The sequence below is a fragment of the Vanellus vanellus genome, assembly GCF_965231255.1.
Source record: "Vanellus vanellus genome assembly, chromosome: 15".
In the NCBI taxonomy this organism is placed as follows: domain Eukaryota; kingdom Metazoa; phylum Chordata; class Aves; order Charadriiformes; family Charadriidae; genus Vanellus; species Vanellus vanellus.
In genome coordinates, this window is record NC_138920.1 from 14,053,224 (window position 1) to 14,073,892 (window position 20,669).

The 20,669-nt window shown below is 54.1% G+C and overlaps 1 protein-coding gene across 3 annotated transcripts; it reads right to left on the reverse strand.

Moving 5' to 3' along the window:
- Positions 1–484: 484 nt before the first annotated feature.
- GMEB2 (glucocorticoid modulatory element binding protein 2) lies at positions 485–19,625 on the reverse strand. 3 transcript variants are annotated; one of them, XM_082491297.1, is made up of 10 exons: positions 19,506–19,625; positions 16,284–16,475; positions 10,561–10,658; positions 9,579–9,706; positions 8,024–8,127; positions 5,742–5,899; positions 3,972–4,043; positions 3,291–3,428; positions 2,611–2,733; positions 485–2,404 (listed from the first exon to the last, which is right to left on the reverse strand). In XM_082491297.1, the coding sequence occupies exons 2-10, from the start codon at positions 16,412–16,414 to the stop codon at positions 1,758–1,760; spliced, it is 1,599 nt and encodes a 532-aa protein (XP_082347423.1). In that variant the 5' UTR covers positions 16,415–16,475; positions 19,506–19,625; the 3' UTR covers positions 485–1,757. The 3 variants fall into 3 exon arrangements, with proteins under 3 accessions (XP_082347423.1, XP_082347424.1, XP_082347422.1); XM_082491298.1 differs by having other exon boundaries at positions 2,611–2,709; positions 9,579–9,709; XM_082491296.1 differs by having other exon boundaries at positions 9,579–9,709.
- Positions 19,626–20,669: the final 1,044 nt, after the last annotated feature.

A 20,669-nucleotide genomic window follows, 5' to 3' on the forward strand; every position in this document is an offset into this window, starting at 1 on the left:
CTCACGTCCAGCAGGGTCCGCGCCAGCGCCAGGAGGTTTCTCTTTCTCCCTCCAAAAGGAGAATCGTCCTCTCCTAATGCAAAACTCTGTTCTTGTCTGCCTTTAACAAACCCTCAGGGGTTTTCCTCAAGTTTCACTCCTCCCAGTGTTTTACCAGATCAGCACCCCCAAACACAGCACATCCAGACAAACAAAACACCCCCTTATCTCCCCTGTAGTTGTTAAACCCCCAAACGCAGCAGTGCATCCCAACCCAGACCCTCCTTAAACGCGCAGGATACGGTCAGAGTGTGTCACAACGTGCCCACCATCCTCAAGGGTTTGGAGTATCTTTGCACGTGTGCAGACAGCAACATGCGTACAATACACATATGTGTGCATTTATACTTAAATTAAAGCGCAAAGTGTGTTCCTGTGCCAACCCAGCCCCACTTTGCAACCCCGGCTGTCACAACCAGATGCAGAAATACAGTAAACCAGTAGCGCTCTTTCAAAAAAAAAAAAATTTATTAGCTCATTAAAGTGACCTGTCGCCGCTGCTGCTGCCAGATCAAGTTTGTTGGAACCCCAACACTTCAAGCACCCGACTCCTTCCAGCCAGAGACAGTGTGACCATCGCTGCAGTTGCACGGCGCGTGTCTGCCCTACAACAGGAGCACGGAGACGCGCAGCGAGTTGAATGGTTGAAGGAGTACTGTGGAGGTCAGCCACCCTGTTACAGAACGGCTGCTCGAACCTGGTGGGGAGGGAACGGCAGCACCCGGCTCCCATGGGATGAGGCACCAGCGAGATGCTGGGGACCGGCCTGATCCTGCGCCAGCATCACACCTCATTAATAACTGCAAGCTCCTGGGAGTGCTGCCATTCAACTCATCTCTCTGCACAGTCAACAGTACATCTCTGCCTCACAACCAAAGGGCTTTGCTTAAAAAAAATCCCAAACAACGGAATTTTTTTTTTTTTTTTTTTTTTTGAGAAAACTAGAAAGAGACACTAAATCCTCAGAAGTTGCAGCTCTTCCCCACCCCTCTGGATTTCTCTCTCCCCACTCCCCCCAGCAGACCTGGACAACTCACCTGACATGAGAGCCCTCGCTTGTTTCCACCACCCAAAGCCAGCATCACGCGCAGAAGCCAACCTCCTGGGGCTTGTGCCCGCGTCACCATGCAGAGCCTCTCCCCAATTTTGATGACCGCACGCATCCCATGGACAACCTGCTCTCAGCATCCCTGATCACTCCCCAGAGCCCCCCGGGGACAGGGAGCAGGCGGCTCCCTGACACCTCCCATCAGTTCACACCAGACCCCTCGGCAGCCGGATCGGTGCCTGCTCAGCGCTTCACCTGCTTGTCCTTTCGCTACCGCCTTCTCCCTGCCCTGCACCCTGCTCCTGCCTGCTCCTCTAGCGGATGCTGCTCCAGCTACGCCTGCAGATGAGGCAGAGCTGATGACCTAGAACAGAGTAACTATTCCAAGAGAACGGGTGAGGAAAGCTTTATAAAAAAAAAAACCCACAAACTTTTTTTTTTTCCTTCTCCTCCAAACAGGTCAGAGCATTTTTGCCTTTCGCATCTCTGGGCATCTTTCTGCCCCCTCTTTCCCTCTGACCTGAACCTCCTCATTACCGAGGTGAGCTGCTCTGAGTCTCGTTAACCTGTGCCCCTCGTTACACTGCTCCTCATCCCCCAGCGCAGCCAGAGAAAAAGGCAGTTCCACCCAGAGCGGCACGGCCAGCGTCCCTCCAGGCAAGTCCCCCTTTCACTTCTGCTCTGCCTCATCGGCCACTGCGGTCACCTCGATGGCAGCGGTGGCGTGTTCATCCCCGGTGGCCTCGGTGGCACCAGACGGGACAGTCACGACTGTGCTCCCACCAGGAGCCATTTGTGTCACGTTCTGGATGGTTGTGCCGAGTCCTGGCAGCGTCAGCAGCTGGAAGGGGCTCACCACCTTCACAACCGTGCTGCCGTCCTGGACCGCAGCTGTGCTCAGCACCGTCAGGTTGGAAGCGTCCGGGTGGATCTCCACCGTACCGGGAAAGGTGGAGCCGGCGGAGGCCAGTACCGTGTACCCTCCCAGCAGCGGGGAGGCCGGGGAGCTGGCGGCGGGAGGCTGGGACGAGCCTTTTCCCAGCATCGAGGGCGGGAGGGCTGAGACCACTTTGCCGAGAGGGAGGTTGGCAAGCTGGGAGACGGGCATGCCGGGGGTGACTGCGAGCTGTGCTGGCTGGGACAGGACTTGGGAGGTGATGGCAGCTGGTCCGGAGGTGGCCCTGGTCAGCCTGGGACGCTTTAAAGGCGTGGGGACGGAGACAGGCGTGAGGGTCATCAGGACGTTGTTGAGGTGCTGCGATTTGTGCTTCAGCTCCTTTGCTCGCTTGCGGTGCTCGTCACACTGCTGCTCCAGAGCTGGAGAGAGAAGAGGGTTGGCTCAGCCTGGACCCCGGACAAGCTTCCCAGGGAACACAGCAATGCCTGGAGCAGCAACAGCCAATCCCACCATGGCTGGTTTAGCATATACCAGCTTTAACCCAAACCCCACTTTCTCACACAGAAAGAAAACATGCTGGCAGTGATGGGAAGTGCCGGAGCACCGGCGTGTCCTGGGGACATACCTGCCAAATCCCGTGTGTACTGCTCCCTCGAGCGATCCATCTGACACTTGTGGCTGGCCAGGACCTTCTTGACCAGATCCAGCATACCAAAGTTCTGAACTACGTTGTTGAGTAAAACAGCATCTTAAAAACAAGACACAGATCTTTGAGGAAGCAAAAATTCCCTACGCAAAGTATTTATAGCTTGCTAAAAAGCCATATGACAGCAAACACGTTCAGCTGAGACGGCCAAAATCTGGGGGGGAGGGGTAACACAAGAACACAAGAGGCTGGGGAAGAGAAGACAACAGAAATCATGAGAAAGTGCAAGAGGTCACTAGCGTATAAACAGTCCTCTGCTTCTTAGCAGGGGTGATAAGAAATCTGCTGGCCCAATAGCTGGTTGCTGCATCATTATTTGATGGCCTAAATTCCACCTCAGTTCCTGAGCCAAGCATTTGTCCAGACCTAGAGCCAGCAGATGGGAAGCCCCAGGAACAGTGCATTGGAGAACTGAGGCCACCTGATGTATCCCTGAGCACAGCCCCAGGAGCCTGCCTGGGGAGCAGCCAGAAATGAGATTTACTTATGAGGAACTATGTCCCTGTAGTGCCATCCAGATATCACTAAGGAGGAAAAAAAAAATAACCCACAAGCCCGTCTTCTGAGCTGCCTCCAAGCACCCATGCCCAGGTCCTTACCACTGAGCTGCAGAGGGGGATCCTGCGCTCGCTGCTGCAAGCCCTTCATGGTCTCTACCAGCTCCTGGTGGAACTCATGGATTACTTCTTCCAGGAGACCCGTGTCCTTCAGGCCTCGCCAGAAAGCAAATGCGTCATCTGGAGAAAGAGAAAACAAGTGAGAACCTCAAAATCCTTGAAGGGGGTTTTAACAGTGATCTGCTCTGGATTCCCCTTCTGGCCCCTACAAGGGGAAAGTCCTGCGAGGCTGCAGGTACAGCGTGCTAGGGCAAAGCCCAGCCAGAGCGTGTACCCGAAGGAGGAGCAGCTGAAAAAGAACATGCTTTCCCCATCCTCTGTCACACATAAACAGGACACTGATGCTACAGAAAAGCCCATTGCTCAGAGCAACCAGAGGAGCAAGAATGATTTTATGACCCCTCTGATTTTTATTCCCCCCCACCCCCCACCCCCACCCCCACCCCCAGAGCCACACAATTTCATCCCAGGATGATGCTGCAGTCAGGCCGCACACAGGCAGGATATACCACAGCGCTATGTGCTGGTCAGCAGTAAATGAATAACCTCAGCGGAGGCTGCTCCGGCCAGAAGGGAGCTCCTCATCCCTGCTGTTTCCTTCCTTCTCTATATCTCCATCCTCTGCCCAGGATGTGCTGAGCCCAACAGGATCCCAAGCCATACCTCCGATGCTGGTGCTCCAATCACTGGCATCCTCGCACGTTTCTATGGTAATTGTAGCCGGGGATCCGTTCACTGCAACCAATAGCAAAAAAAAAAGAAAAGAAAAAAAAACCCAAGTCCTGATTTTTCTCTGTATTTTTCATGGGCTGTTTCTGAGGGAAGCACTCCCTTGCTGCATTTCTGCAACTTCTCTTTTATTGCATAGGGCCATTTTTATCTGAACGTAGCTCTCAAAGCTGAACACAGAGACGCCCAAGCAGGTGGTGAAGCCGCACACGGTTGCTGTGCCAGCAGGGCTTATTTTTCCACATTGGAGTGCAATACCCCAGGGATGACTTCTGCAACCCTTGCACAAGAACACATGCCCAAGAGCAGCATTTCCCTCCTGTTCTCCCCCCGCATACACACTAGCACAGCTCAGGGCAAAAGTCACACAGATGTAGAGTCCGATTTTTTTGGCAATCCTTTTTTGCCCAGCTTACAGTTTGCAGGACTGGGATGTCTGAAGGGTTTCTAACGCCTCCAAGGGGAGAGCATCCCACACACACGCACTGAGCAGGGATGAAGCGAGGCTCCCTCTCTCCAGCTCTGCTGAATCTCAGTGGTTTTGTTACCATAGAGCCAGGGAACCTACATCATTCGAGCCGTGCATAGGAGCGGGATGAATGGGAATCTGGCCAGAGACCTGTGGTGCTGCGTGGAGCGTTCGTAATGCTCAGCCGCTGCCATTAAATCCAATTACTCTGCAGCCTTCAGGGCTCTGGTTATTCCAGCGCAGCCCAGCAGCGAGGGAAGCATCTCCCCGTTAGTGAGCTGATGTCCATGTTGAACGAGGGCTCAGGACAGGCTGCACTGTGCATTGGCATCCCCACCACACCACCGGGCCGTGGTGCCGAAGGTGCCCCACACAGCCGGACAAGGGGCTCTCCCTGGCCTTGCTCTGCTCCCACAGACACCATCAGGAGCTCGGGGGGTGGGGGGCTGTTCTCAATTGTCAGAAGCAAAAGGAGTTAAAAAACTATAGAAGTACTTAGAAATTAGAAAGTTTTCCAGTAAAACAGTTGCCTGTAATTATAGGTCAAATAAAGTTTAGGGCTACAGCTATGTAGCCACAACATCATTTAAAACCAGTTTTATGAACTACATACATGAGTGCAAATAAAAAAAAAAAAAAAAAAAAAAGTCGGTTGTATCCCCTAGTTCTCTTTAATCTTTCATCAGACAAACCCCATAATAATTCAGCCAGGGAGCCTTAAATGAAAACCCCTAAATTATTCTGGAAGAAGTCAGGTTAGAGCTGGGAGGAGGAGGGACTCCCACCCTGGCACCCTGCACAGCAGGAGAAGCCGGGCTGATCCCTTCCTCCCAGGATGAGCCCTGCGGACACAGTACCCGACTGGCAGCAAGGACAGAAGGGAACTTCATCGAGCAACGACTACTGCTTTCCTACAGATTAACTGCAGTCTTCTGCTTCAGCTACACAGTTTGGGGTAAGGCAGGAGGCCAGAAGGGCAGCTCTTTGGGTCATGCATGTTACAGAGCAACTAAGTGAGTTATTGTGTCACTGCTGAGATGCTCTAACAATGACTCTGCCTATGCCTAACTCTGCTATAGGGCATCCTGCAACGAAGCAAGGAGAGAAAGCAGAGGATAAAACAATCCGCAGAGCCAAAAAGAGAGACAACCGTAAGGGGTGTTGGTTACGCGGCATTTGTTGTGCTTTAATGGTTCAAAGGCCCTGTGTTGGGTGCAAGGAATGGCTGGACGTACCATCCGCAGAAGCTGGAGTTAGAGGGATGTACTCCGTCGATGTCTGGCTGGTCAAGGACACCCTGGCTCCGGTCAGGTCGATTTTGGTGCTCCGGCAGGTGTTGGAACAGACCTTCGTGTGCTGGTAGAAATCCAGCTCTCCTGAGTCCATGATCTTCCTGCAAGACAGGGAGCAAGCACAGGGACAAGCACGTCAGCGAGACCAGAGAGTTCCGAGACGCAGCTCCTGGCAGCCTTCACCCCCAAACTTCTCGAAGTCCCAGATGAAAAGCAAAAGCCAGGAGAGCAGGCAGAGGCAACAGTCTGAGTTTCCCTAGACAAGTTCCCATGTCCTGATCTTAGAGGCAGCATTAAGAGTTAATTAAAACAGCATCCACAGTCTGCTCTGTACTGGCCACATGCAAAAGTCCAACAACCCCACAATACTCCAGCAGTGGTAAAGCCTTTCAGGAGGCTGGGACAGAAAGGAAAAAGCCCATCCTGCTGTAGCTGTGGCAAAGGACTGGAGCAGATTCAGTTTCTGACCACTTCCCTGCCACATCCCCCTTCCTCCTGTGGGATGGAGGTGAAGCAGGACTTCAGCCCTCTGAAAAGGTTCCTCTCAAAAACAACCCAGAGAGGATGAATTTCCTTAGTCCAAGAAAGAAAGTCCTTTTCTTCACCACCGGAGCACTCAACTTGGGCTGAGAGGCTCAAGACACATGAGCTTTTCCTAAGGATATGTCCCTGCAAAAACAAACATACCTTGAGATGCATCGGGACAAACCACAATGCTCTCAGCACATTTTCTGCTGGCAAGAAACCTCCAAGGAAAACATACCATTTTGAGCCCAAACACTGCCGCTCCCATAACAGCAGTGAAGCGGAGACAACTTTTCCCTGTCACCCCAGGCCACGCTCCCATGCAGCAGTTTTATCCCTGCCCTGTGATGCTGAACAGGGTCCTCCTCCCTGGGGTCTCCTGACCTGCTCTGAGGATATCCCCCGCCTTTGTAGGAGCAACACACACCTACCCCAACCATGCCCACACGTCCACAGGGCTACCCACAGCAGAGGCAGAGCCACCCTGTCCTGCTGCTCTCCCACCTCCCAACAGCAGAGCAATGCTTGGCCTCCAGACAAGCTGGTTTCAGAGCTGGTCCCACCTCTCTGAGCAAGTTCTTCTGCATGGGGGTCTGCAGTTTTAACTAGGAACCCTTACTGGGACTGACGAACTCCTGGTTTGTTGAGGATGAAGGAGAAGGTCTTAGTCTGGTCCCACCAGCACCTTCCCCCTGTGCACCCCTGCAGCTTCCAGCACAAGGGTGAGCTGAAGTCTCAGCTCAGGGTGAGATGGCAGGAAGCCTCTTCTTTCCCTTTTGACTCTACGCCTCAAATAGAGATGGGCATAACCCTATTTGTAAACTAAAACGAGGCCTCTCAGCTTGAGCAAAGGGAGTTGCAACATTGGTATATGTGATCTTCCCAGTCTAAACACGCTGTCTCCAAAGCATTTGCTGCCCAACAACAACCTGAGCTCCCATGGGCTGCTGGGCTTGCCTTCACACATTCCTCGTGAAGTTGTTTTTTTTTTTCCTTGAAAGACCTGCCTTGCCAAAGCATAAGCCTATTACGCAAAAATCTAAGTGGAGCAAAAGCTGCTTAGAAGGAATATGGGAGACGCCTGCATTGAAGAATACAGGCAAAGGCAATGTGAAAAGAGTACAAAACCACTGACAATTCCTGGGGAAAGAGGTGATGCTTTTTTATCCTGCCTACAGGCAGAGACAGATTTTAATTAAATCAGTCTCAGGATGGCATTCAAGACGACCATAGAAGAATTAAATTGCTGTAGTTAAGACTGGAGAAGAGAAATGCTTGCATAAATACGCTTTAAATAAGTCCTTGGAAAAAGAGTGACGCAAAACAGACATGCTGCAATGGGAGCATTAGCTGATGACCAGACTGACTTCCATTTGGTAGGTCACAGCAAGAACCCACAGATAGCATGGCCCAACCACCAGTGGCCATTAAAATTTTCAATGACCTTATGCCAGCTGGGAACTCAGTGTGGTTCAAGTCTTAAAAAGACCAGGGAAGCATTTCTTGCTTCAAATTATTCCCTAGGGACAAGGATAAAGCCGTTGGATAGACCATACTTGGGGCCAGGCTGTTAAGACAAACATTGAGTGGTGCATTTGCTTTCTCAGCAGCAGAACAACCATGTCAAACTCTGTCCCACCCCACCATTATCCCCCAGAAAGAAGTCTCCACTGTTACTCCGCAGACACAGAGAGACTAACCGGAGCATGATCCCGTTCATGCGTATCGCCCGCTTCCAATCCTTCAGGGTCGACTTGCCCGCCAAGTGGACAAACTCCTTGGGACTGATTAGGTGATCGTCAAACTGCAAGAGGCAGAAGTGCAACATCAGTGTGACAAGCCATAAAATAACAAACCTGTGCCCCGCGAGCATAATTCAGCAGCAAAGCCACGTTGCCTGGATGGCATTTCCCAGTGCCCAGCAGTGGAGGTGCATCACAGCTTCAACGTGCTGTTTAAATAATAGCACCAAAACAGATGGCTGACACATATTTCTCCACCCTAGAGAACATTGACCAGGTTAAAAAAAATTTAAAGCCAAACATTGCTTTCGTGGTTGGTTAACAGCTGCTCAAAGCCAAGGTTTTGGGGTGTGTACAGCACAGAGGAGTTTGCAGAATGCCCAGCCCAGGCAGGATGGCCAGGAACACCACCTGCAGCTTCTGCAAAGTACCATTAACAGCAGTGAGCTGCAGGCACTCCCGTTAACGAGCAGACTCGCACGAGCCAGGCTGCCCGTGGCCACATTTGGGTCCAGGGCCACATTATGCCCTGCGTGAGCGAGGGAAGGAGAAGCCCATTTGGTCTTTGACCTCCTGTTACCGAGCCCAACCATCGATATCAGTGAAACCTCTGGCCTCTCTCACAGCACACACCCATTTCTACCGAAAACCAGCTTTAGGCAGTTGGCATACACTATATCAGCCAACTCTTCCCCCTTCTTTTATTGCCTTACACACCCAGCTGTGCCTGAACCCACATGCTGAGCTACAAGCAACCTGCAGAATCAGGCAGCCCTCTAAAAAGCTGCTTTACAGCACACCTCACAAAGGATTTCCCAAGTCCAGGGCACCTCTTTTCAATGCCCATGTTGACCAACATCAAGCTCACTCACCATTACTGCATGAGAAACTGCTTCCTTGAACAAGTACATGGGCTTCGGTGCAAAGAAAGGACTGATTTTAGGCAGCAGCAGCATTATCTGCAGCAGTACCTGTCTTCTGCCTCGGGGATGGAAAAGACCATCTCTCCTACAAAGGGTAAGGACCATCCTTTGGAAATCCCTCTTGCAACAGAGCCCAGAGGAGACACTCCCTCAGCGTGGTATTGTTTGCATACAAATGCCAGTGATGGCTTATGATAACGTCACTCACAGTATGTTCCTGAATTCATGCAAATTTTAACCACGAGTTATTCAGGACACAGTAGAAGCTTTTCAGTAGGTCCCCTACCAATAAACTTCTCAAAAAATTCTCAACTTTCAAACTGAGCAGGCACTGGAAGCGCCCAAATTTCTCAAACTCTCCAATAATGCAGCTAAATTGAAGCAGCATCTCTTCAGCCAGGACCGCTCAACTTGGCCGAGAAGACAAATATCAGGTACCACAGTACCAAGAAGTTTCCTCCTATCCCACCACAACATGGTTTTGATGCAAAGCAGCTTATCAAAGCTTATCAAAACCAGGACAAGCCAGGTAAGCGTGCAATGTGGGCACAGGAAGGCATGAGTCCAGCATCAGGGCCTTTTATTCTCACCTGCACGCACTTCACGTTGATCCCAGGGCACACAAACTTTCTCCAGATGAGGTTGGCTTTGCTGTCCCCACAAGTGATGGGGTAGACAATCTCTGCCTCCAAATTGTCCTCATCTTCAGCCATCTTCACTTCTCACAGAGAACAGAGGAAGGGACAGATCAAAAAGAAACATGAGTCGCAGCCCCCGATGCACCACCCTGAGGCACACATACAGTGATAAAGCACTTCAGAAGCTCAGGAGTAAAAAAAAAAAAAAAAAAAAAACACCACAACCAAGCAAAAAAAAATTTAGACGATGCACAGTGAGGTGTGTTGGGCTTTGTGGCCACCACTGGTTTGCACTTTGCTACCAAAGCATCCAACCACCCAAACTTCTCAGGCAAAACAGTGCAGGCAGATTTATACGGATCTGGCTGCAGCTGAGTGTGTGAAATCGAGAAGTCAGTGGTCAAGGCTTAAAAAAATTCAATTCTTGATAACAATGAAAGGAATTATGTTGTTCAGGTAATTATACATTCACCTTTGGGTTTAGAGCAGAACTGGTTTTAAGGCAGCTCCAGCCCAGCTGGTTACAGTCTTTGCTCACTAAATTCATTTTTACTTGTAACCCAAGCCTGTGAGTTTGCTGCAAAACTGACGTCCCCATCACAAGCTGCAAGGGCAGGAGCCAGCGATGGCCAGACGCAGGGTCCCATTCTGCACCAGGAGAGGGCAGCAGCAGCCCAGCCAGCAGCCACCAGCTCCCTTCCAGTCACCTAGGCCCAGCAGCTCGCTGGGCGTCCCTGGATGCTGGGGAAGAGCATCCCTGGAACCCCCAGGAGAGCATCCCCGGATGCTGGGGACAGCATCCCCAGGGCCAGCCGGCAACTCTGCACAGCAGTGCCTGGACCTTCTAGGCTGGCACCAGCGCAGGTTTGTGCCACAGTGGGGTGGTGGAGCTGGCACAGCTCAACCGAGGGGCTACAGCACGGGCTGAACCTACCTAGAACCGCTTCCTTCAGATGCGTGGAGGCTGTAAAGGCAGCAGCAGCTGCAGCAGCTGCATTTTCGGTTTCCAGTGTGTCTTCGTTTATGTCACCGCTGGTAAAAGAGGCAGAGAGGCAGAGTTAAACCATGCGGATGTGCCACCCCCACGCCCAATGCCCCATGGAGATATTGCTTCAAAAGTCACTCTGACTACATTTTCCCACAAGGGCTAAGAGTCAGCTCTGGTTTTGCGAGGCTCAGCTCCATTTTTCCGCACAGAGATGAAGAACCCCCCAGCACGCAGGCAGGCCTGCTGCCAGCAGCCCAGCCAGCTCTGCCTCGCCTCCCGTTTAATCCCATCCCCATGGAGCTGCCTCCAGCACAGCCTGTGCTGGGGAGCTGGCGTGGAGGGATGCTGTCAGCACAGCCCCTTGCTCAGAAGTCACTGCCAGCCTCTGGCAGCTTTGCCTGAGAAGATTTCCCCAGGAAAAACATGTGTGAAACATGCGGCTGCTGTCTGGGTGATGGACTGGCTGAATCCCCCGGTACACGGGGATGCTCCCAGGAGCAGGACCTCAAGTAGCCACAAACAGGCTATAAAGGAGTTTGACAAACCTTAACAGCAGATCCATGCGCAGAGATAAAATAACATGAGCTATAGACCCTCACGATCCAATCTCTGAGCCTCTTACAACTCAGTATACCCATAATATTAAGTAATAGCTGGCTACCCAGCTGCTTTCATCCTCCCCACCCCGGAGTTTTCTGGCTTCACTTGGTGCTTCACTGATACAGCTGGTCCTGCACAGCATCCGCAGCCTCACTGTTCGGCCATTCCAGCTTTCACTGCGGCATACAGAGCCCCAAGCCCCTCTAACAAGCTTTGGTGCATGCTCAGACAGGAAAGGCATTTAGGGTTGTGATCCAGGACATGCTCCTCGCCCAGGAGGGTCCCACGCAAGGGAGGAAGCCTGCGCTGGTACCCTTGCAGATCCAACCTGTGCATCACAGCCAGCTCTCGGCATGGACCATTCCTAATGGGTTTTAAGATGTGCGTTTGGTTTTGGTATTAACAATCATAGAATTGTAGAATCGCAGAACGGTGATAGGGACCTTGAAGACCATTGTGTTCCAACCCCCCTGCCACGGGCAGGGACACCTCCCCCCAGCCCAGGTTGCTCAAAGCCCCATCCAACCTGGCCTTGAACACCTCCAGGGATGGGGCAGTCACAGCTCCTCTGGGCAACCTGGGCCAGTGCCTCATCACCCTCAAAGTGAAAGATTTCTTCCCAATAGCTAATCTAAATCTCCCCTCTTTCAGTTTGAAGCCATTCCCCCTTGACCTATCGCTACATGCCCCTGTAAAAAGTCCTTCACCAGCTCTCCTGTAGCCCCTTTAGGTACTAGAAAGCCACAATAAGGTCTCCTTGGAGCCTTCTCCAGAGTGCATAACCCCCAACTCTCTCAGCCTGTCTTCATAGGAGAGGAGCTCCGGCCCTCTGGTCATCTTTGTGACCTCCTCTGGACCCACTCCAACAGGTCCATGTTTCTCCTATGTTGGGGGCTCCAGAGGTGGACACAGTACTCCAGGTGAAGTCTCACCAGAGTAGAGTAGAGGGGCAGCAGGGGGGGAAAAACACTTAACTTTTCACATACTTCAGCATATAAACATCCTAAGGAAGACTGTAAGGAGAACTTGAATTCTACCCCGGTTTGGTACCACAGGTGAATTAAAAGAATGGTTCTAGTGACTTGCTGGTAGCCACATTTCCCACCCGCGGTGCCATGGGGACAAGCAAATTCAAGAGCAACTGGTTTTTCCATCCTGGCCTCCTAACACACAGCTCCGGGGTGGAACTGCAGCTTCAAAGCATCCCTCCCCTTGCCAGCCGCAAGGCAAGTACCTGGTGGGGAGCAGCACTGAGATAAGGGAACCAGCGTGGGCGGCAGCTCAGCCTCACCAGGTGAGTAACTCGGGCGATGCAGCTTCAGAGAAGCGAGAGCAGCAAAGCAGCCCCAGTTGTGGGAGAAAGGCACAGCGAAATGGGAATGTCATGTTGCCTCTGCAGCTCGCAGTGACCAACAACCCAGACCGCTGGGAGGGAAAGGTGATGGATAATGCAAAAGGACTTGACAAGGTAAACTCGGAGCTAACGCATTTGCACACAGGTATTACCGAAGTGGTAGTTCGACATGAGAAAAATGGAAGAATTGTAACATGTTTTTTCTTCAGTTTGCTGCTTGGTTCTTGCATTTCTCTAGATGCATTTGGAGAAAAGCCAGCAACACCACTCAGCAGGGCACCAGGGCTGCAAGAGGCAGCAGCCACATCCCGACATGCAAAGCCCAGTGCTCCACAGCCCTGACTCTGATCTGTCTCCACCCGCCACCAGACCCAAACCCTCCAACTGACTTGTCAAAAAGAAACACCCCAGCAGAAAGTCAGCACCTGAAACACAGCTTCCTCCAGGACTCCGTTGCATTTGCACTGCTCCAAAAAATGGCTGAAAGGCATTACTGGATTGGGAGAAATAACCCAGCCCACATCTCAAACCCCATCTTCCTGAGAAAAACAAACCAACCAACTTCAACAGCTTGTATGAAAAATTCAAGCAACAAGTTTGTGTCTGCCACGGAGATGTAACTGGAGGGGAAGAGAAAACCACAAGAAAAGGTTGAGTTTCTCCACACAGCTCCCCTCATCCCATTCCAGAGGATGAGAGTGTGGCAAATGGAGGAGAAAACTCAAACACCTTTCGAGCCCCAGCGGTGCATCCCACCAAGCCGGTCCTGCCTTTGCTGGTTGCCATGACAAAGCCGGGGGAGGATGGCTCTCATCTTCCTCCCTGGGAGGATCCATAAACCAGATGGGAGGAAGAGAAGAAAGTGCATGCTGATAAAGCAGCGGGCTTGCGTCTCCTTTCTCCTCCGCTCCTGCCTTGCCTGGAAACTTCAGAGAGAAAAAAAGCCTCCACCAGAAACCCGCGCTGGGGATGCTGATCAGAAATAGAAGCACCTCATCAGAGCATCAAGTACAGATCCCTCCCCGTGGCAGATGAAAGAGAAAAGCTTCTTTCTGATTATTACTATTTTCCCATTTCCCTCTGCCTTTTCCAGTCAATCTTAAAAACACAGGAACTAATTAGCTCTTAACCATTGGTTGTATATTTTTTTTTTTTAAATAGCAAAACCATACCCAAAGGAGCACTAGAAAAAAAGGCATCAACCCCCAAGCTGAATCTGGCCGTGACCCCAGCCTCGTGGTTTCTAAGTGTCACACAAGACGAGTTCAAAGCCGGCTTCCCGCGCAGCAGTGACTGAGCCAAAGCTGAGGAATCCCAGCCCGTGCTCGCAGTTGCTTTTCTTATGCCAGCTGGGACTGCAAAAGGAAAACAGAGGGAAAGGGAGCCAGCGCCACCATGGCGTCTCCCCAGGAGGAGTGGAGCCTGGCAGAGGCAACCATCCAAGGCTACAGAGAGACCGCGGGCAGCTCGCGCCCCACCGCTCTGCTCAGCGAGGGGAGTCCCAGCAGCCAGCGCAGTAGGAGTCAGGCGGGTTTTGCTCCATGAGCCTGAGATCCACATCCTTCACATCGACCTGCTGCTGTCCCAGAGAACATGGGAGCAAGGAGCCTGTCCACTAGCCCTTCTCCAGAGAGCTGCAGGAAAAACCCTCTGGGAATCTCTTAATGCCTGCTGAGGTATGCTCTGCTTGTAGCTGCAACTAAATAAAAATCATCCTCTCTCCGCTGTGTAGAGCTGTCCTGCTCCTGACCAACCAGGGGACTCTGGGATGGGATGAGAAAAAGTTTCCAAAGTAAAATAGGAGGGGAAGTAAGAGCAAAAGGAAACCACACCAATTGAGCCAGCCTCTGCCACGATCCATGTTCCTGGACAACATTGCACTGTCGCACATGGGTCTGCAAAGGCTCAGAGCCACATTAAAACCAGAAACCATTCTGATCCAAGAAGAGCCACATCCCAAGTTTCACATCTGGCTGCTTCCCCACCGAGGGAGCTAAGGAAGTCACTGTGGGCCAGAGATCAAGAGGAGCAGAGCTTTTCTTCCCCACCATCACCCGCTCTTTTGGGAATGGAAAAGGCTCTCAGAAGCATTTGCAGACCCGGGATACAGAGAAGGAGCAGGGCAGCTCCTGCCCATGGCATCCCCGTTGCCTGCCCCAGCGCTGACAGCTCTCACCCCTGCCTATTCCCTACGAGGATTTCATCTGTTACTGAGTTTTATATGAGTTACAGCAGAACAAGGGGAATGGCGCCCGTGCTGTAATGTAAAAGCTGTGCCCTGCTGCCCTGCCCTGAGCCACGAGGAACTGACATAGAAAGAACAGGGCATATTTGAGAAAAGGAGACAAATGTCTCCTTTTTGTGGAGAGCAATAAACAGCTGCTCACTACACACTTATTTCAAGTTCAGGGACTTCTGGATCACACAAACCTGTCTGGATTCAGCTCCAGGTGTGAACTTGGACTTTCTGCCCACCGAAACAGCAAAGCACTAAAATGTCTCTGGGCACCGTCCCATGAAAGACTGCAGGGAAATAAAGCAAAGAGCCCATCGCTACATGGGCCTTCAAGGTACCAACCAGGCCCTTTGCCCACGGAAGCAAAGACTCAACCAACCTGCAGCTGAACAGACCAGACTGAACAAACAGCAGCCCTAGATCTGAAATGCCAACAAGAAAGGCAGAAATTGGGCAAAGCAGCAGGACTTAAAAAAAAAAAAAAAAAACAAACAGATATATTCACTCTGTTTTTTTGCGTCTCCATCCAACACTGCATGGTTTCAAGGCCACCTCTCTCACTCACAGTATCACAGTATGCTAGGGATTGGAAGGGACCTCAAAAGATCATCTAGTCCAATCCCCCTGTCGGAGCAGGAACACCTAGATGAGGTTGCACAGGAAGGCGTCCAGGTGAGTTTTGAATGTCTCCAGAGAAGGAGACTCCACAACCTCCCTGGGCAGCCTGTTCCAGTGCTCTGTCACCCTCACTGAGAAGAAGTTTCTTCTCAAATTTAAGTGGAACCTCTTGTGTTCCAGCTTGAATCCATACCCCTTGTCCTATCAATACTCCTATTGCCAGCAGCAGCAGTGGTGGTTCCTGCAGAGCTCTGCTGAAAAAACACAGCCCCAAACCCTGCTGTGGGAAGAGGAACGCTGCTGCACCGCACTCACCACGCTGCAGACGGAGACCCATCTCGTGGAGGTACGTGTCTTAGTGAAGCAATCATGAAATACATGAAATAAATAGCAGAAAAACAGTGACTTAGCTAATGGTGTCCTGTTCCAACTGGACTTGTGTCCATTGCAATATCCACTCAGAAAAGATGTTTTGGTTCAGTTTTTAGGGTTTTTGTTCTTTTTTTTTTTTTAAAGACATTTTCCCCCATTCATCCAAAACAAACTGTTGCATTACTTTTGATTCTGGGTAACATCAGCTTAAAACCACCAGTCGAAACTCAGCTTTAACAAAAAAAGTGGAGCCTCCTCTGCTCTGTAAGCTCGGAGCTGCAGAGCCCAACCCTGCATATGGTCCCAGGGGGGTCAGTGAGGACCTAACGAGGAACCAGAGATTGCCCAGGCATTGCTGAGGTCCTCACTGTAAGAACTGATGCGGGATTATGTGGTAGGTGATTAAATACACCCAGCCCAGCTGACTGTGACCACGGGTGGGAGATTCTCCAGCACGTCACCTCGGTGTACACCAACCCTGCCTCTTACCCATGCTGGGCCAGGTTGGTGGTGACCAGCACTGTCTTCACCTCCTCCATGCCGCCTCCATCCACCGCGCCATCAGGCGTCGTCACCACCACCACCTCTTCCATGTGAACGCTGACATCTGGAGTCGCCATCACGAGGCAGGAGCGGGCAGCGATGGGCAGCCAGGCAGGAGAGCCCTCGGTCACCAGCTGCCTGTGGAGAAACGAGGGGAAGCACCGTGTCAAAAGGTCTCTCTGATAAAATTGGTCACGGAAAGACCATTGGTGCAGTGGGAACAAGGGGAGAGGGGGCTGCAGGGACTCCGGGCTCCTAAGGAGAAGGGGATGAGCAAATCCCCAACGGGTCCATCCCAGGAGGAGGGATGAGGGGAGGCTGGTAACCCAACACAGGCTCTGCAGGTTGGGGGAGGGTGATGGGCGTGGGAAGAGGCAAGAGGTGGGGAGGGACCGGGGGACGGGTGGTGAGGGGCAGTGTGGAAGAGGGTGGGAAGCAAAAAAATGGTCCTAGCATTCACCAAAAGCTCTACGAAGATACTCGGTTTGAAGGTACGTTTCCAAATCTATTTTGAACTATCTCAGCAAGATTTCACACTGCTGGAGGAGCTCATCACTGTCTCCTCCACAGCAGAAACAGGGACTCTCCCCTCCTCCAAAGTCACACACACACACACAAAAAATCAAATTAAAAAAGCATTTCAAGCCTGCAGAAACAAAGTGACATCTGAAAACTATTTCAAAATGTCCGCTTCTAATAAATCAGCAATAGATTTAAGACAGCACTTAAAACCAACTCCAGCACCCACTGCTGCAAAGCCACTATTCCATATGCAAGAAGAAACCTGGGAAAAACCCCAACGCTAGTTAACTGCGGGCACCGGGAGCCGCGCATCTTAACGGTCTCACAGTTGTGCCACATCCCCCGGCTGCTCCAGCCTCCGTACCCAGAGCACAACGTAACTCACTGGGGAAAGCCTCAGTGCCCCCGGGGACACTGTCGCCCACCTCTCCTGCCAGCTCAGGCCCACTTTCCCAGGGATTTTAGTAACTGTAGAATTAAAAGCAGTTTTAAGCCATTTAAACAATAGGAGAGGAGAGGTCAGAAAGGGAAATAAATATCCTTTACCAACACATGTGTACACATGCATCAACATCCTCCAAACACCCCTGTTATCGTTAATGTTACAAGGACACTGTGATCAAACTAACATACACTATTTAGAGCCAGAAAAACGTTTGCAAATCAGCTTCTGATGAGATCTTCAGCCCTGTCCCATGAGGGAACCAGGTCCACACTTCCCCCTACCACCAAACAGCCCTCACTTGCATGCTAACGCCCAGGTGCTGAGAAGCAGGTGACCACAAAGCATCTCCTATACTACCTACAGCACCAGCACAGTCTACACAGACACGTAAGGGTATGGTTGTGGGAGCACTGCCCTTGCCAAGCTCTGGCTGTTCAAGCTCAGACTCCTCTGGAGCCCTCAGAGCACGGTGGAGGAGCCGCTCAACCACGCTGGGCATCCCCAGAGCCATGCACTGACCCGATGTGTCTGACCTAACTCTGCAATGCCATTCACGCCCTGCAGAAACACCTGCCTGACCCACACGCACCCCGCAAGGTGATCCATGGAGCCCATGGGGTTCACCACAGCTGAAGGTGGACGGGTCCCGGCAACACAGCCCAGTGGGAAGTCACCAACAGACTCCATTTAGTTTTTGCAGCAGGAAGGAACAAAGCGAGGGCGGCCGGACCGAGGTCAAGGTGGGAGAAATGGGAGGGTTTGCTACAAACCCAAGCTTTAGCGCTTGCAGAACTGGGCAAGGGTGCAGCACGCTGACCGCACATTGTTCCCTGTCCTCGTCCCCCTCGTTCCTCCACCGGGATGGCAGCTCCCTGCGGCACCCACTGCCTTTTATCGGGATAAAAACCTGCTGGGTGCTGCGCGTCGGCGACTGACGATGCAACACATAATGCAGACGCTCAGCTGCGTTCAGTTTAACCACTGCGATATTATTGAGTTTTTGCCACTCTCTCCCTACACCTGCCTTCTGTTTTGGGGTAAAACTCCTCTTGTAACATTAGTGATACCCACGGTAGCCCCTGCCCCGGTGCCCGGTTTCAGGATGCTACGAACATCCCACCCAGCTTGACGGAGCGCTGGCTGCACGGGAAAGCTTCAGCTCTATGAGCGGGTGTTGCTCAGATATCTTCGGGCAGGAACCAACGTGGGATGGGGAAAAACTGGGCTGAAAACACAAGAAATCATCAGCAGTGGGGTGCAGAGAGGTGGCTGGAGGGGGATGGGGGCTGGCAGGGAACATTTCCCCCCCCCCGTCTCTACCCGGGCTTGGTGCACCCGTGCGGGTCCCTCGGGTGGCACTGAGCAAACTTCAGCGGCTGCAGGAAAGATTGGGGGGGGGGGGGGGAATACCATCGCACCACTGGGAGAGGAGGGATTTTGGGGGTGCGCTGTCAGTGGAGGAGGGCAGAGAGCACCGGGGGGGGACGGGACAGGGGGGACAGGACTGCATGGGGGGGTGCACTGGGGCAGCGAGCGAGGGGGGTGCACAGAGGGTGCGCGGGGGGGGGGTGGGGGGTGAAGGAGATGGGGTGCATAGGGAGGGGGCTTCACCCGGCGTGCGGAAGGGGTGCACAGGGGGCAGGGTGGGATGCACCGGGTGGAATGGGGGGGCGGAAGGTGGACGCCACGGAGAGGGGCAGAGAGGCTGCATGGCGGGGGGGGGGGGGGGGGGGCACGGGGGGATGCTGCCCGGAAAAGGGGGTTCACGGGGGCGGGGGGGGTTGCACGGCGCCGGTGCGGGGGGGGGGAGGACGGCGACACAGCCCGCCGTGCCCCGCGTGGCGCCGCGCGGGGGGTTCTCCACCCTCCTCCCCTTCCCCGCGCGCTCCCGCCGGCGGCGCCGGGCGCGAGGCCGGCGGGAGGGAGGGAAGGGGGGGGGGGCGCGTGGGCGCGCTCACGCTGGCAGCGTCGGGCGCGCGGGAGGGAGGGAGGAGGAGGAGGTGGAGGAGGAGGAGGAGGAGGAGAAGGGGGGGGTGAGGGGGGGGCGCGGGGCGGGCGGGCGGCCGGGCGGGCGCTGCCGCCGTCTCCTGCCGCTGCCGTAACGTCCTGACGCTCCGCAGGGACCCGCCGGCCGGACGGCGCGTGCGGAGGCCCCCGCGGCGCGGCGGGCCGGGCCAGGCCGGGCCGGGCCCTGCGCTTACCTCAGGACCGGGGGTCCCGCTGCCCCGGCTCCAGCTCCGGCGGCGGGCGCTGCGGCTAGGCGGGCGGTGGGTGCGGGGAGGGAAGGGAGGGAAGGGAAGGGAGGCAGGGTGGTGGTGGTGGTGAAGGGGGGGGGGTGGGGTAGGGGTTGGGGGGGAGGGGGGGGGGAGCGGGGCTCCGCCGCGCGCGGCTCTCGGCCCCCCGCGCAGGCGCAGGGCCGGGCCCGGCTCGCGGGACTTATTTGGCGGCGCGCGGCGGCCCGAGCTGCCTGGGAAATAGGTGCCGGGGACGGCGCAGTGCGCCTGCGCGCAGCCGGCGGGTGGAAGGGGCGGGGGGGGGGGGGCGAGAGCGCGGCGCGCGCTGATCGGGGTTTTCCGCGAGTGGAGCGGACGAACGCCTCCGTGGGGACCCTCTGTGTCCCCACCCGGGTCCTGCGTGTCCCCGTGTCTACTGCGTGTGTGTCCCCCCGGGTCCTGTATTCCCCCGTTGTCCTTCCACCACCACCCCCCCGCCGGATCCCTGCGTGTCCCCCCCCCCCCGGTTCCTGCTTCCCCCCCCGTGTCTCCTGCGTGTCCGTCCCCCCCCGTCGGATCCCTGCGTGTCCCCTCGTGTCTCCTGCGTTTCTCCCCACCCCGGATCCCTGCATGGCCCCCTTATCGCCCCGCCCCCACGGATTCCTGCGTGTGCCCCCCCTGGGGTCCTGCGTGCCCCCCATGTCTCCTGCGTGTCGTGTCGTCCCGTCCCTTTCCCCCCCCCCCCCCCCCCCCCGCATCCCGGCGTGTCCCCCGTTGCCCCCTGCGTGTCGTGTGTCGTCGTCCCCCCCCGGATCCCTGCATGCCTCCGTTGTCCCCTCCCCGCGTCCCGCATGCCCCCCTTGTCCACCCTGCGGGTCCCTGCATGTCCCCTATGTCTCCTGCGTGTGTGCCCCCCCTGGGCTCTGCATACCTCCTTTGTCTCCTCCGTGTCCCCCCTCCCCCAGGATCCTGCATGCCCGCCTTGTCCCCCCTCTGAGGTCCTGGATGCCCCCCGTGTCTTCTGCATGTCCTCTGCCCCGACTGGCTCTTGCGTGTGTGTCCCCCTCCAGCTCCCCACATGCGTTCCAGGGTTCGTGCATACCTTCCGTCACGCGTTGCCCCCCCGGAGCTGTGTGTGCAGCCAGTGTGTGC